This window comes from Plecotus auritus, assembly GCF_963455305.1.
Source record: "Plecotus auritus genome assembly, chromosome: 9".
NCBI lineage: Eukaryota > Metazoa > Chordata > Mammalia > Chiroptera > Vespertilionidae > Plecotus > Plecotus auritus.
This window is the reverse complement of record NC_137783.1, coordinates 102,037,494-102,054,391: the sequence shown is the minus strand read 5'-3', so window position 1 is coordinate 102,054,391 and position 16,898 is coordinate 102,037,494. Positions and strand designations below refer to the sequence as shown.

The 16,898-nt window shown below is 38.2% G+C and overlaps 1 protein-coding gene across 28 annotated transcripts in view; it reads right to left on the bottom strand.

The window, feature by feature from the left end:
* Positions 1–16,898, bottom strand: part of DLG2 (discs large MAGUK scaffold protein 2) — a 2,053,927-nt gene that overhangs the window by 20,783 nt on the left and 2,016,246 nt on the right. For 16 of the 28 annotated variants that reach the window (XM_080687274.1, XM_080687298.1, XM_080687285.1 and 13 more), the window contains one exon: positions 8,867–8,966. In XM_080687274.1, the coding sequence (XP_080543400.1) occupies positions 8,867–8,966 (100 nt within the window). Of the gene's footprint in view, positions 1–1,557; positions 1,773–7,993; positions 8,040–8,866; positions 8,967–16,898 lie in introns of those variants that run through there. The other 12 variants (XM_080687299.1, XM_080687295.1, XM_080687282.1 and 9 more) reach the window with 2 other exon arrangements.

The following is a 16,898-nucleotide window of genomic DNA, read 5'->3' as shown; positions in this document are numbered from 1 at the left end:
GCCATTTCTTTTGTGGTAAATGCTCTGATGATAACCCATTTTATAGATGAAGTAGCAGAGGGTAAGATATAATGGGGGCTGTTTTCTCAGGTAGTAAGTAGTGGAATCAATATTTAAAATCACATCTTTTTTGACTCCTTGTTGAGTATATGACACTGTCTCAAAAAGGCAAGAAATGTAGAATTCTCTGGGGGCTGGGATATAGGGGCAAACCTTACCAATGAGCAAAGAATGGGTGGCAGAGATAGGCGCTGAACTGGGTCAGAGTCACTGAGAGGCCACCTGTAAACACCACCTATAAACATCAACTCTTTAAAAAAAGGCTGTTGTGTTATCTCCATAAAATTGTCATTCGTAGGTAGTTTTTCTATTTTTGTTCCGGAGGTGTTGGCACTTGGGAAGAACAGCCAACAAAAGAGGACCAACTGTTACTTGGTCTTGTTTTTGCAACTGCATGGCTAAGAGTGGGAGAGCAACAGTGCTGTGTGGGGGCATCTGCAGCTGCAGGAAACAGCCTTTGCAACATGAAACACCTGGTGTCTGAACTGGAAGCAAGTCACAATAAGAGGGACTTGGAGTAAGACTTTGATATGCACTTATGATAGAGAAAAGCAAGTTGATGTTCTTTTGGAATTTTTGGAAACTAGAAAAGAGAGAGGAGGGAAGAGAAGACCAGGGGTAGTACATTTAATATTCTAAGTTGAGTGTTTAGTGCCTCCATCTGACGATTGCTAAGAATAAATTAGGTTCTCAGAGTCATAGAATGTTAGTGTTAAGGAAGGGTTTGAAGTTCATGTGGTTCATAGATGGTAAGTATGTAGCACATGATGTCACTCCCCCATTCCATGTTCTTGACTGGCATCACAATGGGTCATTGCCTGAATTACTGCAGAGCCTTAAGTTGGCTTCAATACTTTCAGGACAACTCTTCAGGCAGATATTACCAAATGGTCAGAGTTGTAATCTTGATTAAAATCTACTTGCCATCTCTGTTTGAAACCAAACTACTCATTTTACATAGGAGAGGACTGAGGTTCAAAGACACTGAGTGATTTCTTCCAGATCACATAGTGAATCTCCATGGGATGTTCAGAAGGATTACATCAGTTAATGTACTATATATAGGGGCTTTACATCAGGCTTAGAACATGGTTAATGCTGTATAAATGTTGCTGCTTGTATTAATTTGATAGATAGATGGGATGCTTGAAATGTTCCAGATAAAACATGAAGAGGCCTGGATTACAAACTATAGGGGAGAGTGGGAATGTATGGGATTCAGAATTAAAATGCCTTGGTTGGACCTGCAGTGCCACCATGTCAGCGAGGGACATTGCCTCTTGGAGCTTCAGCTTTCTCATCCATAAAATGGATTAGTACTACAAGATGCATCTCATAGTTTTGTTGTAGAAATCAAATGAGAAAGTAGATACAATGAAAAATTGCTTTATGAAGGCTAAAGAACTAGAGGAAATATAAGGGCAATATTTGGGACATGAAGCAAAGGACAAGAATATGGACATCATTTTGACTGATTCCAGTGGAAAAGTCTTGGGTCTCCTCATCTGCCCCTCAACTTCACTCAATTCATTTCTTTAAGCTTCTAATTTTAAAAATTCTATTTAGCTGATGAGCACCAATGGGTTCGAAGGATAATCATCAGCTCCCCATATCCATAATGACATAAGAGCTTTACTGAGCTTTGAGGAAGGCAGTCTTCAGTTGTAGAGATTGGAAAGTCTCCATTACACCTGCATGGCCTTCACTGCATCCTGATACAAGGGCAATTGAAAACGAAGTTACAAAACAATCATAAACACAGCCAGCACTGTACTACTTTGTTGACAGACTGAAATCTGAAATTAGTCCATAATTAAGATAGTTCTGAGGTGGCATTTTGCATAATTAGACAATGTGCTCTATAATTATCTGCATTTGGTTGGTGCTCAATATAGTTGGACTTTGAAAGAAAATTATTCTATAATGATTGAGGTGGTGCAGCAAAGCTCTGAGCTATTAAAATTTGAGGTGTGTGTGTGTGTGTGTGTGTGTGTGTGTGTGTGTGTGTCTCAGGAATGTATTAGGCTTTTAAGTAAGGTTGTTACAATCTGTAACTCCAGGATGCAGTGTGAATGGTGCACCCTGGGTCTTTGCTTCTAACTGCTGATTTAAAGCCATTTTGTCTCCAGACTGGACATGGAATGATTCTAGGGGTAGAAAATAACACCTGAACATCAGTGGAAAAATGGTCTTTTTAGTATTTGTTTACTCTGTTATTTATGAAACATAAGGTAGTCATAACTACAGCAAAAGCCAGGAATTCAATAGAAAGTGCAGCCTATTTTGATTTTAAAATGGCACTTTCTGGAAACTATATCTGTCTCAAGCCTGTGTGCCTTTTTTCATGCCATTGCCCTACCTGGAAGGTTTCTTCCTAAACTTATCTGGCTGGTAAGCACCTCTTTTTTCCAAAGCTCAGTTTAAAGCCACTTCCTCTTTGAAATCACAGTCTTGGGCTAGACTTTTACCCTAGAAACTGACACACTTTGTGCATTTGTTATTTACTGCTCTCTCTCTCCTACTATACGGGTCCTGAGCTCCAGAGTTGGTTGAGATTCATACTGGGTCTCATGGTGCCTATGAAGAGAGAATGACCTACAGTAGATGCTGAATAAATAAATTAATATTCCTCTGTAATTCCTCATGTTTCCATCCTGGAGAAAGAAAAATCAGTTACTCCTCTAAGCTCTGAAAAAGGCTCTTCTTACTTTTGTTCATTTGTAAAGAAAGCAATCGGAGAGGCTGACCTTCTATAACCTCAGATGAGACCCAAATCAATCTAGATTATTAGACTCCATATTTGCTGTAGTAATATCATAGAGTCCAGTTCCAACTCTTCTCTCTTCTCAGAGATAATTCAAGCTGCTTCCAAATGTTTCCTTTATTCATTCAGTTAACATTTATGTGCACCTACTATCTGAGAGTGAAAAGAATTATGTGATGCCATCTTGGAGCATTACTATCAAAACTTGTCAAGCAGCTAAAAGCCTTGGCCCAATTTTTAAGTCAATGATTCTAGGAAGAACATACCCAGCTCTGAAAGAGAAAAGAGGGGTCTCTACAATACTCTAAAAAGATTCCTAGAGGAAAAGGCAGTTCTTGTATATACTTTCCATAAAAAGGATTAAAAAAATAAGGTGTGATCTCCTTTCTATACCTATGTCTACAGGATGGAACCACAACACTTAAAAATTGGAAACTGAACAGCAAAGAAAGTAGGGCCATGAAATCTGACAAATGATATATTTCCTTATCCTAAATTGAGGGTACCTCGGGTGTCAGGAAGAAAAATCTTTGGTTACTTCTTCTTGGCCTGGATTCTTTGTTTTAAATCAAATGAAGAGAGTGGGGAGGCAAATGTTTCTCTAAGTTGGGATAATTATAAAATTGTAAGAATAGGAAGATTATAACAAGGTTAAGGACCAAATTGAGGACAAGAACTCACTGATTCCTTCATTCATAAGACTTGTCACTTTGTTGAGGAAGAAAATTGTGGTTCTAAAATTTGTTGGATCAAAGGTATCTCAACACAATATTTTTTTATTTTATCCCGTGGTGTGTTTTGTCTCCCTCCTCTGGCCTTGACCCCATCTGTCACCTTTCCTCTTTTGTGCTTTTTTCTTTCTGGTTCTCCAAAGCCTTTCTCAAAATCCAAATTAAATTTGTCATATTCCAAGAACACTGTGTGGCAGTCTATCTCAAAAAAGGCATGGTTTGGTAAAGTACCATACTCTAGTGATAAAAAACAGAACCGACCTAACAAAATCTATTCTAGTTTTCAATTAATACACCATTCAAGGAAAAAAAGCCCAACCAATTTCTGTCTTGGTAGCTGTGGGTCATATGTATTGGGCCAGCAGTTTTCTAATATCCTCACCAACTGCTTTTTGAGTAACCCATTTCAGTAAGGAGTACCAAGAAATATTGCAGAAATTGTAAAAATTCCAGTTAAGATTATGTACCTATGTTAGTCACCAAAAACCAGTAAGTAGGTGGTAAAAAACCACAAGAACGGATCAAAAGGATGTGCTTGGTGTTTGGTGAATTTTTTTATACACTAAGCAAATGGCTTGAGGTAACCAAATAAAGACCAGGAATAACTTTTAAGTAGTTACCTACCTTTTCAGTTAAGCTTTCTGATCCAAAATTTGTTCACTTAAAGAAAAAAATGTGAGTTCCTTCAACATTAAAGGATGAAACTTTTTCATCACTTCCCAACCATCAAACACATAATGTTAGATGTATCTTAATATCTACCTTAAAATTGTAATCAAGGAGAGAAGAGATATAAAAGGTTCATGCTCAATTTAAAAGGAACACCGTAATTTAGAAAGATTTCACTTGTAAAGGGGACCAGGAACAGAAAGAAGGACAATAAAACCATGACTTTCAACCCTCATACAGGGAGTTTAAATTATTTGGGGATGGGGGGTGGGGCAGAATGTCAAAATCCACCAGGTTGAACTTTCCCACACCTTCTCTGGGAGAATTGCTTCATAGGCCAGTCCATTGGGGTTGGAACTGCTTGCATTAATCACACGAGTCCACCGGGGGCCCTAGTGTCTTTTGTATCTTTTCACATCAAAGGATGATTTCATTTCAAGCCATTTGCTTTGGATGAAGATGAAAACAACAACAGCAAAAATCTGAAATGACCACCACAGGCAATGGGGGCAATTGCAAAGGAAAAAAGCCACAAACCAAAGCAATAACTTACTGTAGCTACTTTCGCTATCGCTGGCATTAGAAGAAGCATGTTCTGCAAGAACAGCACAGCAAATTAAAGAGATACCAAGCATTGGCAAGCAGCCAGAACTTAAAGGCACACACTCATGCACGGCAACTAGAAATGGGAGCAAAAGGCAAGTAAAAGGCCGCAGAGGAGACTGCATTAAGGAAACGCAGATAAGATAAAAAAGATGAAAACTTTATCTCCATTTTACAGAAAACTACTACTTGATTGCTGTGTCTTTTTTTTTTTTTTTTTTTTTTTTTAGGAAAGTATCTTTAATTACAAGAAAATATATAATGTTAAGCAAAGCACTTTCCTTTTTATAAATACTTTGACCCATTCCTATAGGTCTGATTTTCCAGATTTGTGTTATTGAGTGTCTCAGCTGGATGTCTCTTGACTATAAATTCAGGGGTTTCTAAACTGGCAGTTTTCTTGCAGGCTTTTTGGTTCTCGATTTTAGCCTCTAGGTATTTTGTAGGAATATTGCATTTCAAATTGCCAATTGATCCATGGAGTCCTTTGAATTTTATTTCTGTTTAAATACTTCCTAAACTAATTCTCAGGTCGAAAAGGGATTGCTGGAGATCTTCCCTGCTTCAGAGAGTGAATAGAAAATCTTGGAGGAAGAAGTGAGTCACTGAAAAATGATTCATGAATTAGTTCTATAATTCCTTGTTTTCATTTTAAGATTCTTCTTTGGATAGTTATTAGTTTCTGGAAGGATGAAACCTGCAGGAGTTAAGTGAGCTGATACCAAGCAGGACCTGGAATGAAGGATGTTTTGAATTCATGTTGAATGACTTACTTATACAGTGATATTTAATTAAAAAAAGTTTACTTCACATAACAGGAATGTTAAAGCCAGAATTAGAGCTTTTATTTCCAAAATCATACCTTCATCTGTACTGTGTATTAAAGTATAGAAGATAAATTCATCAACTTATTGACTGCTTTGTATATCAGTTAAATTAAATGAAGAATATGTGACTCTTTGATTTCTGAAGCTTATTAATAATAACTTTAGCTTTTTAAATAGTGATAACTATTATACATTTTTAGAAAAAGGAAAAGAATACATAACATTATTCTCTAATAGTAAAGATGTGCTTAAAAGTATTTGATATAGATTCTTGTCAATTGAATGGATTAGTTTTATTTAGCTTTCCAAGGTATAACTGACAAATAAAATTGTAATACTTTTAAAGTACATAATGCAATTATACATATATAAACACTGTGAAATTATTTCTCTGATTGAATTATTTAGTGCATCCAGGATGAATTAGTTTGAGCATGAAGCGAATAAAAATCAAAGTATAGGTTAAAGTCACGTGCGTCATTTCTCTTTGTACTGATGTATGACCAGCACTGCATCGCTAATTTAGGCAGTGCAGAGAGGCACTAGGGAAAGCAGTGTGGATGAATCAGTTTTTGTTACTGAAAAAAGCCAGGGCATACACCCAACAATGGTTTATCTTAGTGTACATGATTATTTTTAGTACTTTGAATTGGGAAAAAGGGTTTGTTTTTTTACCAAGCTCACTTATCTCCTGCCTATTTCATTCTTTTTGTTTGTTTGCTTCTGATTTTTACTTCTAAAATAATTTAGAATGAAGCTACACTATCTATGGAAAAATTTAGGACCATGCAGTGTTTTATTTAACAATCTCTCTCAGCATCAAGACATTGTATAACAGAATTTTTGTAGATAAAAGGAAATGAAAAATGTGTTCCAGCTAAGTCCAAATTATGGCTTAACAAAAGCATTAATTGGCAAATGATGCTACTGAAATCTGTTCAGTTTTTTAGAGTAAGAAAACATTTGCACATTCTAGATTTAAAAGGGCATCACTCATTTTTGACACTATAGCAACTACTTATTAGTGATGTTCATTTATTAGCAATACATTGAAATGTTTTCCTCTCCCCTTTCCCCCAATGGAAAATTTAGAAACTCTCTCTGGTGGTACTTGATGCTATCCAGATAATGTTAAAATTAATATTTGAATTTCAGCTATTAATTCAAAAAAATTTCATGACCTGTTCCCTATAGAGACTCAAAGATAAAGTTTTCATCTTTAAGGAGATCAGTAGTTTATTCTTGATCAGATTTTGTTTTCTGTATATGTAACTAAAAAAGAAAAAATCCAAAGTAACAATTTGAAGGATGAAGGGTATCATTAGGCAGGGTTATATAAACAGCTCTTGAAAACAAAGTTCAGCTCAATGCTATTTTGTTTTATACAAATGAAATGATCAGCTTCTAAAAATATTGCTTATAGCTATTAAATTAAAATAAAAACAAACAAAAATTAAACATGTGATACAGTTGCAAAAGACACAAAACTCTGTTCTTATTTCACTGGTGCCTACACAATGAAGTTAGTATAAAAGAAAGAAAAATCATAGCATAGTATATTAATATACAAGATTATTTGTTATTGCTCAGGGCAGTGAGACACAGATAAAAGCATTAATAACAAAATGATTTAAAGGTTTAATATATTTAGTTTTCCACTATAAAATGAAGACCTGTTATGTAACACAGCTAATACATCACTAATAGAACAACATATTAACACATGTCTAAGACTTTTATCATACAAACATTTCAAGCAGGACCACTGAAAGTCAGAAAAAAAAAGCAACGTTAATAACAAAATTAGTCATGGAAGATCAAATAGCTTAATATTTACATTTTGAGAATGCATGTTCCTTTTGACTATAAAATAGCTCCTTTACTAATAGCCAAGTACAACCCAATTATCAAATTTGGCAAGGTCTGGGTGAAAAGGCAGAAGAAAGGACATACAGTACATTTCCGCCTTCCTGTTCTAGAACATTTAGCTTGCCCTTTCCCTCAACATGGCTCCTTGCTCTCTGGGAGGAATTAGCCTGCAGAGCAAGGGATGCCATCGTTGGCAGCAGGACCATGTTGCTCACATCACACGGTCAGAAAGGGAAGGTGTGAATTGCAACAGAAGTTACAGTGCCTGACACACTTGGCTTTTAAATGCTGACATGCAGAACAGAACGGTTGAAAATTACTTCGTAGGAGCATTCACAGCTACGTAACAAATAAAACTCGTATCTTGTGCATGCTAGGAGTAGAAAGCCCTCATGTAAAGGAACAAAAGCCAAACTCAAAAGGAAGGGAAAAGAAAAGGAAAGTTACAGTGACCATTCCTGGGAACTTACTCAGAGTCTTTGTTCCATAACCGTCGTCACCTAATCCGGGGATGTCCTGCATGGAAGTCCCCAGAGAGAGCAATGAGAGAGGAAGAACAGCCGCGGAAGAGGAAGGAAGAAGTCAGTGGAGTTGAAATGGATACTACCATGACAGACCGCGTTGCCTAAGCAATCTGGATCCCGATCTCTTTTATTTTGAAACAGCTTTCACCCCAAACTCCCTGGGCTGAGACTCAAGAATTTGTAAAATAACTCAAAAGGTTTAAGCAGAAGATTGTTACAAAAAAAAAGAGAAAGATTCAGCAGATGACATTTTTGCCCATTGTCCACGTTGCCACAAAAATATACCACTGAGAGCAATGATTCACTCCACCTTTTATGACCAATTCTTAGATTTCATGCCCACCAATACAAGCTCACTGCTCAGTAGGAGTTTAGTATTCGTTGGCAGTGAAAGAGTGAACAAATGCTCGTTACCAACATAGGGAATTTAATCACTTCCAATTAGCTAGCATTCCAAAAATGCATGTGGCAATGGGATCTAATATTTCGGTCCAGAATAGAATTCATCTCCAGCCCTAGAGGGTTGCATGATAGAAAAGGCAAACCAGACCCAGTCCTGGTCACAGATAACTGCTCTATGGAAGCAAAGTCCCAGCTTCCTCAAGTCCCTCTCCAATGCATCCTGCAAAGAAGAGCCACTCTAAGGGAAGGATCCAGACTGCAGCCAAACACTGGTCACAGTAGTAAGCCCTGACCTGCCTGCCTGCCGTGTTTGTTTGCCTAGGCGTGTGGCGTGGGGGAGCCTACATCATGCGTGTTGCCGGTGAAGGATTTTTTCTCTCGTGTTGCAGGTGACATTCTCTTTGAGAATCTACTTACGTTCAGGATCACTGGTTTCCTGCTCACTCTGCTCCTTGTTCTTGTAGAATGGGAATTTTCGTGAAAAGATGAAGCTCTTTTTACGCTTGTCATTGAATGACTGTGAAGGAGAAAAGGCATGGGGCAAAAACAGGGGACGTCTAATTGTTGTCACACTCATGCTGACAAAACAACTAGTTTGTAAAAGCAGAGAGAGCTGTAGTGACGCAAGGGGGTGCCAGCGGGTCCCTAAAGGCAGATTTTACTTTCAAGGAGTGTAAATTCTGAGTGATGACACCTTGGAAAAGTTGTATCCTAATTAAAAAACTGGTTATAGCTGAATGATGATAGAAAGAGTATTGAATTGGCAGCAGAAGACCTAGAGTCTCTGTCCAGCTCTATGACTTGCCAATCCATCACCTTAGACTGAATTTCTCTGAACCTCAGTATCTTCTTCAACATAATGCGGATAATGAGAGAAGCTCTTAAGTTGTGAGACTCATGTAAGGCAGTGGAAATGTAAAGTGCTATACAAATGTTATCTTTATCATTATTATCGTTGGGTGGAAAAGATTTTATTAGGACACTAGACACATAGATGTCTAGATGCCTTTTTAAATAACTTGAATTTGAATTACTTTAACATAGATTTAATTAAAATCACACAGAAAAGTATATAGATTTATGACATATGATAATCATAGTTGTTTCACACACAGATATATAATTATAGTATAATATTTTTATTCATAAGTTATTTTAAAGATAATTAAGCCCAAGCCTTCATTTGTAGACAGGGGGGCCAGAGGCAAAGAGAGGTTGAGTCTCTTGCCAATATCACAGAGCTAGCTGGTGACGCAGTCCACCCAAATCTGTTAAAATTGTTGCTAAAGAGGTATCAACTCGATATTCACTCAAGCAAGGGAGCTATCACAGCTACTTATCTATATTCTGATATGATAAAAAATCATTGAAGAAAGGCTGTCCTTAAAAATGTAAACCTCTCTAGTAGCTTAAATGATGTTGGATTAAAAATAATAATTTATACCTATACTAGAACTTATTTATTCAGGTGACTATCAGATGCTTGCCTAGAAGACTCCTTGAAGATTTTTCATTTATTCCCATCATTGCTATTATGTAAATGTTTTCTGGGGTTCTTCTTTGGGAAATGTGCTCACAGTCATTTTATAAGCTATAAACCACATAAGTCTAAGTAAGTTCACTTATCATTTAAGAAAATATGATTTGTCAGCTTGACTGCCATTCTTACTTGACTGATTTGGCTCTGAGGGTCACTCTCCAAGGAACATGACATATTACCATATAGATATTGCAGAGAATGTAATAGACTCTGAGGGTAATTCAACAAGGAGTGTTCTAAATCAGTCTTCTCAATGGCAGCTGGTAGGAATAAACCTACATAGAGCCAGCAAGGCGACTGCTTGGAAGAAAAGCACTTGTTTATATGCATGTATTTGGGTTCATTGATATGAGTCAATTTGGGTCTTTACAGATTTGAAGCTTGAGAAAATGGTGTAAATAACTTCTTTTCCTTGTATATTCATGCACTTCTACATCAACATCCGTTTTGGTTGTCACGTTCATTTAGGAAACGTGAAAGTATTAAAATGTTGGTGCTGTCAGTTAGTGAGTCATTCATTACTTTTTCAGTTACTAGAAACTTTCACCAAAGTTAGGGGAGCTTAATTTTATGTATCATTAAGAAGGCTTGAAGAAAAACATTAAATAAAATATTTAGTAATTTCTGAAATTAAGGGACATATTTTATACTTAATATTCTAGAACCAGAAATATATTCAGGGGACAAAAAGAAGTATCACTTCAGAATTTATTACTCTGTTGACAGCACTTAGGCTCAATATGGTTTTATCATAATTTGTAATTGAGAATTGGTGTCCAAAGACAAGGCTGGGAACTACACCTCCGCCCCCCAATTTTTCCAGCTAAAAAATGGTAAGTTCTTAAAGGAATATTAAATATTCTTGCATCACTCCAGTTTCATGCTACTTTTACATTTCAAGCATATTTAAACTTCAGTGACTGAAAATAAAAGAAAAAAAATATCATGTAAGAATTAATGACACGTGACATTGCAAGATATGTTAGACATTTAACTTCAACATTATGGATGACTTGTCATGCAAAAAAAATTTTTTACAAATTTTCATGCAAATACAAAACAATGGCAAGGTGAGTAAAGCCTGGGGTTAAAATGTAGACACAGATGGACAATGAAGGAAGCCTTGAGAGACAATATGGGGTCACGTGCAAACCACATCATTTAAAGTGTCTCACGGGGTCAAAGGAAAATGAACATGTGCTGCTTGTGATTAATTCTTTTATCTTTTCAAAGCAGGGGCTGTAATGTGTTAACATTTCCCAAGTATCAAAATGTTGTGTATCATGAGTCATCTGATTGGGACATAATATTTAGCACCACACTTGTAAAAGAACAGAAAATACATAACAATTTCTCAAAAATAAAATCATCTAACATAGTCTTATTACCCAAAGCCATTTTGTGTTGGAGTTAAAGAAAAGTAATGGAATCATTGGTGGTTACATTTATGGACACAAAATCAAATTACAACTTTAGTTCACCCAGGTTTAAAAGTCACACATTTAGGATCTTATTTCAACATTTCAACTATAAGAGATTATATGTGGTTTATAATGTTCTACCACTATTTTGTATTAGACATGTTCAATGCCATTATATAAGCTTTTTGTTGCTGTTAGATTTTCTTTAAATTTAGAAAAGGAAAATCTTTTATACCAGTGTTAGGTGAGAATAATAAATTAGCACTTTTACTAGTTACAGAATACATGGCTCTAGCAGGAGTCCTCAAACTTTTTAAACAGGGGGCCAGTTCACTGTCCCTCAGACAGTTGGAGGGCTGGACTATAGTTTAAAAAAAAAAAACTATGAACAAATTCCTATGCGCACTGCGGGCCCGGGGCCGAGTCGGCTGCTAAGCAGGACAGGCAGCGGCACCCGGTGGGCCAGATAAATGTCCTCGGCGGGCCGCATGTGGCCTGCGGGCCGTAGTTTGAGGACGCCTGCTCTAAAGCAATTGAAGGCTGGTTTACAGCGCTGTAAGTCATACCTGATCAAGGTAAATTTTTTCTCTCTACATTACGGTATCTTAAATCCCCATCCATTACTTTCATGGCAGGAAACTTTTTTGAATAGAGATTTTAAAAATACCAATCACATGTGGCAAATTGGCATATCTAAGAATTCCATTTTGGAATTTGAGCTGAATTATTGAGTTCTTATGAACAACAGTGATAAAACAACAACAGCTAGTGTTTATTGAGCAATTATTATGTGCCAGCATTGGTTGTAAAGCTCTACATGTGCTAACCTCCACACTAACTTTACGAGGTTGGTCCCATCATTATTCTCATACTAGAGGCCTGGTGCATGAAATTCATGTACCGGGGGGGGGGGGGTGGGTGTCCCTCAGCCCAGCCTGCACCCTCTCCAATCTGGGACCCCTCGAGGGATGTCCGACTGCCCGTTTAGGCCCGATCCTACCTGGATCGGGCCTAAACGGGCAGTCGGACATCCCTCTCATAATCCAGGACTGCTGGCTCCCAACTGCTTGCCTGCCTGCCTGCCTTCCTGATCACCCCCTAACCACTCCCCTGCCAGCCTGATTGATACCTAACTGCTCCCCTGCCAGCCTGTTTGCCCCTAACTGCCCTCCCCTGCAGGCCTGTTCACCCCCAACTGCTCTCCCCTGCAGGCCTGGTCACCCCCAACTGCCCTCCCCTGCAGGCCTGGGTCCCCCCCAACTGCCCTTCCCTGCAGGCCCGGTTGCCCCCAACTTCCCTCCTCTGCCAGCCTGATCACCCCCAACTGCCCTCCCTTTCAGGCCTGGTCCCTCCCAACTGCCCTCCCCTGCTGGCCTGATCACCCACAACTGCCCTCACTTGCAGACCTGGTCCCTCCCAACTGTCCTCCCCTGCTGGCCATCTGTGGTGGCCATCTTGTGACCACATGGGGGCAGCCATCTTCTGTGTTGGAGTGATGGTCAATTTGTGTATTATTCTTTTATTAGATAGGATTAGATAGGATAGAGGCCTGGTGCACGGGTGGGGGCTGGCTGGTTTGCCCAGAAGGGTGTCCCAGATCAGGGTGGGGGTTCCCTTGGGGTGTGGGGCGGCCTGGGCGAGGGGCCTGTGGTTGTTTGCAGGCTGGCCACACCACCCAGTGACCCAAGCAGAGGCCCTGGTATCTGGGATTTATTTATCTTCTATAATTGAAACTTTGTAGCCTTGAGTGGAACCAAGCCTCCTGCTCGCTCTGTGGCCACAGCCATTTTTGTTGGGATTTATTTATCTTCTATAATTGAAACTTTGTAGCCTTAAGAGGAGGCCAAGGCAGGCCAGAGCAGGCAGAAAGCTTGGCTTCCTCCATTGCTGGGGAAACCCAAGCCTCCTGCTCTCTCCGTGGCCGCAGCCATCTTGGTTGAGTTAATTTGCATACTTGCTTCTGATTGGCTGGTGGGTGTGGCAGAGTGATGGATAATTTGCATATTATTCTTTTATTAGATAGGATTGCAAGAGGAAACTGAAGTTTACAAATCTTCTGTTACTTGCCCAGAGTCACACAGTCAGTGAGCAGTGAAGTCAGGATCTGAATTTGCCAATATTTGTTGTTCTTATGAGAAAAATGAGGTTATATAACTAGAGCCTGTTTCAAGTTTATATTTAATATCATTTGTCTTTATATTTAAAAGCTTTTGTCTTTCTTAAGTGATAATATAATCTGTCATCATTCCCACAGCTTACTTGCTTGGCAATGCTTTTTTAAAATTCATCGGATGCTATTGCTTTAATAATATCTTTGTGGTTTACCCTGCTACAAATTTTGAATACCCATTTATGTTTTTCAGAGCTCTATCCTTTGTACTTATTCTTAAAATAATATTAAAAAAGTATTTCAATGGGACAGGCTATGAACAGGATTGAAGGTAGGGAATTATGGGAGTGGGAAGTGACAACTAGTGGTTAGGGTGTTTACTTTAGGGGAGATAGAATGTTTTAAAATTAGATTGTAATGATAGGTATATAACCCTATGAATATACTAAAAACAATGAGTTGTGCACTGTAGGTGGGTAAATTGTATACTGTGTGAATTATGTTTCAATAAAGCTATTAAAAGAATCCCCAAACAAAATGGAACCCCTCTGCCAAACTCTACACCATGGGAGGAGAGGAAACAATCACAGCATGTTTTCAATTTTATTTGGTGTAAATATTTTTTTATCTTTAATTGAATGAGAGGAACCCTCTCCCCCAACCCTTGCAATCAATCCGATACACATGCCTTGTTTATCTGATTCTGTTGTGACTCTGTGAAATGAATACCTTTCATGTTGTGACAGACATGAGAACACCTGTACCAGGAGTCAGCATATTACATCATTGTCACTCAAGAAGAAATTTCTAAATTGTTAAGTCAAATGGCATAAAATTGCCCATCCTGACCCCAAGCTGTAATGGCATTCACAAACTGGCTTAAGGTAAAATACACACTCACAAATAACAAAAGGAAACAAGACCAAAAACTTCAAATTGCTACTTTTCCCACTCAAATCCCATGTTCTTAAAACATGTGAGTGAATTGACATACTTTAATCCTTCCCATCCAGAAAACTTCCTAACTCTGGGTATGTTTCAGTTTTCTTCTACCTTAACCAAGAGATCCAATTTAGCATCACCAAACAGTGGGAAAACTTCACACCATGTGCCTCCTGATGGGAAGTACTGAGAAATACACAATATAACTTATGTAGTATTCCTACCAAAGATGCACGAGTTGCAGCTAACCATGAAGAAATAATCAGGCAAATTAAAATTAAGAGACCACTCTTAAAATATCACAATGTCATGAGAAATATAAAAAGCATGAGAAATATAAAAAGCTAAAGAACCATTCTAGATTAAAGGAGGTTAAGGACATAGGACAAATGGAATGCAATGTGTGGTTCTGGATTAAATTCTGGGTCAGAACAAAAAATTCACAATTTCTAGAACTTCCTTTCATAATAAATTAGGGTATATCTATATCTCCCCTCATATACAGGATGTCCCCCCAAAATTATATACACTTTGTTGATAGTTCAATTTTGAAAGTAAAATGTATTTTAATAAACACTGCCTTTATAATTATTCAAAGTGTGTGTATATATTTTTTGGACACCATATATATTCTTATACAGGATGACAAAACAAGACTGATCATGAGTAGGTAATGGTTAAATTTGAGTAACAGGTACAAGAAGTTCAGAATTCTATTCTTTCTACATTTTTATGTTTGAATTTTTTCATAAGAATGAACTGTGATTCTCAGCTCACACACTAAAATTATCTAGAGATAGACTGCAGGCCTAAGTGTAAAAGCTCAAAGTATAAAATTTCTAGAAAAAAACATAGAATATATTTATAATCTGAGGTAGGCAAAGATTCCTTGGATAGAGCATAAAAGCACAGATAATAAGTTTAAAAAGTGGTAAATTGGATTTAATGAAAATAAAAAACTTTTGCTTTTCAAAAAAGGTCATTAAGAAAATGACACCTCCTTGCCAAAACCGGTTTGGCTCAGTGGATAGAGCGTCGGCCTGCGGACTCAAGGGTCCCAGGTTCGATTCCGGTCAAGGGCATGTACCTTGGTTGCGGGCACATCCCCAGTAAGGGGTGTGCAAGAGGCAGCTGATCGATGTTTCTCTCTCATCGATGTTTCTAACTCTCTATCCCTCTCCCTTCCTCTCTTCCTCTCTGTAAAAAAATCAATAAAATATATTAAAAAAAAAAAAAAGAAAATGACACCTCCAAAAAGGCAAGTCACAAATGAGAAACAATATTTATAATACATATATGTGACAAAAGATTTTTATTCAGAGTATTTAAAAACTGAATAAAAAGAAAAAACATCCAATAAAAATGGACGAAAAACTTAAATACAACATATGATATGTACACGGCCAATCTATATATATAAAAAGCCAGCGACTGCAATGACCAGAACGATTTATGACCAGTTGCTACGACGCCCACTGTGGCCGGTGAACCAGCCTGATCAGGGGGTGGGGCCCACTGGCCAACATCCCGCAGCCCCTCCCCCGAGCCAGCCCTGCTCCTATGGGCCCCCACCACCCTGATTGGCCTGTAGCCATTCGCCCTGGCCGGACCCACCCCGATGGACCCCTCACCTCAATAGGGGGTGGGGCCAGCCAGCCAATCACCCATGGCCCCTCCCCCCAGCCGGCCTGGCCTTGATTGGGCCCCAATCAGGGTGGGCCAGCTGGCCAACCTCCCACCATCTCCTCCTCCCAACAGGCCCAGTCCTGATCTGTTGCAAATACCCCACCCGTGCACGAAGTCGTGCATTGAGCCTCTAGTAAATATATAAGAAACATCAGAGAAGTACAAATTAAATCCAATGCATGATACCACTTCATATCCACTGGAGTGGATAAAATGAAAAAGACTGACAATATCAGGTGTTGGTAAGGATGTGAAGCAATTGCAACTCTCATATAAACTCTTGGTGGGAATGCAAAATGGCCAGTTTGAAAAATAGTTTAGCAATTTCTTATAAAGTTAAACCTATGATCGAGAAATTCACTCCTGAATATTTACTCGAGAAAAAAAATATGTCTACAGAAAGGTGTATATAAGAATGTCCATAATTACTCACAACTGGAAACTATTCCAACAACAGGTAAACTGACAAACTGTGGTATACCGTTAAAGTGGAAAACTACTCAGCAATAACAAGAACTGAATTACTGATACACTCAACAACATGGATGAATCTGAAAAGTATTATGCTAAGAGATAGAAGGCATACATAAAAGCACATTTATGTATGATTCCAATTATAAGAAGTTCTGGAAGAGATAAAACTAAGCTATGGTGGTAAAAATCAAATCGGTGATTGAGGAGTTGAGAACTAAGTCATCCTTCCATGACACCTCCAAAAAATATATTTCTAGCTTACCGTATTCTCCTAAA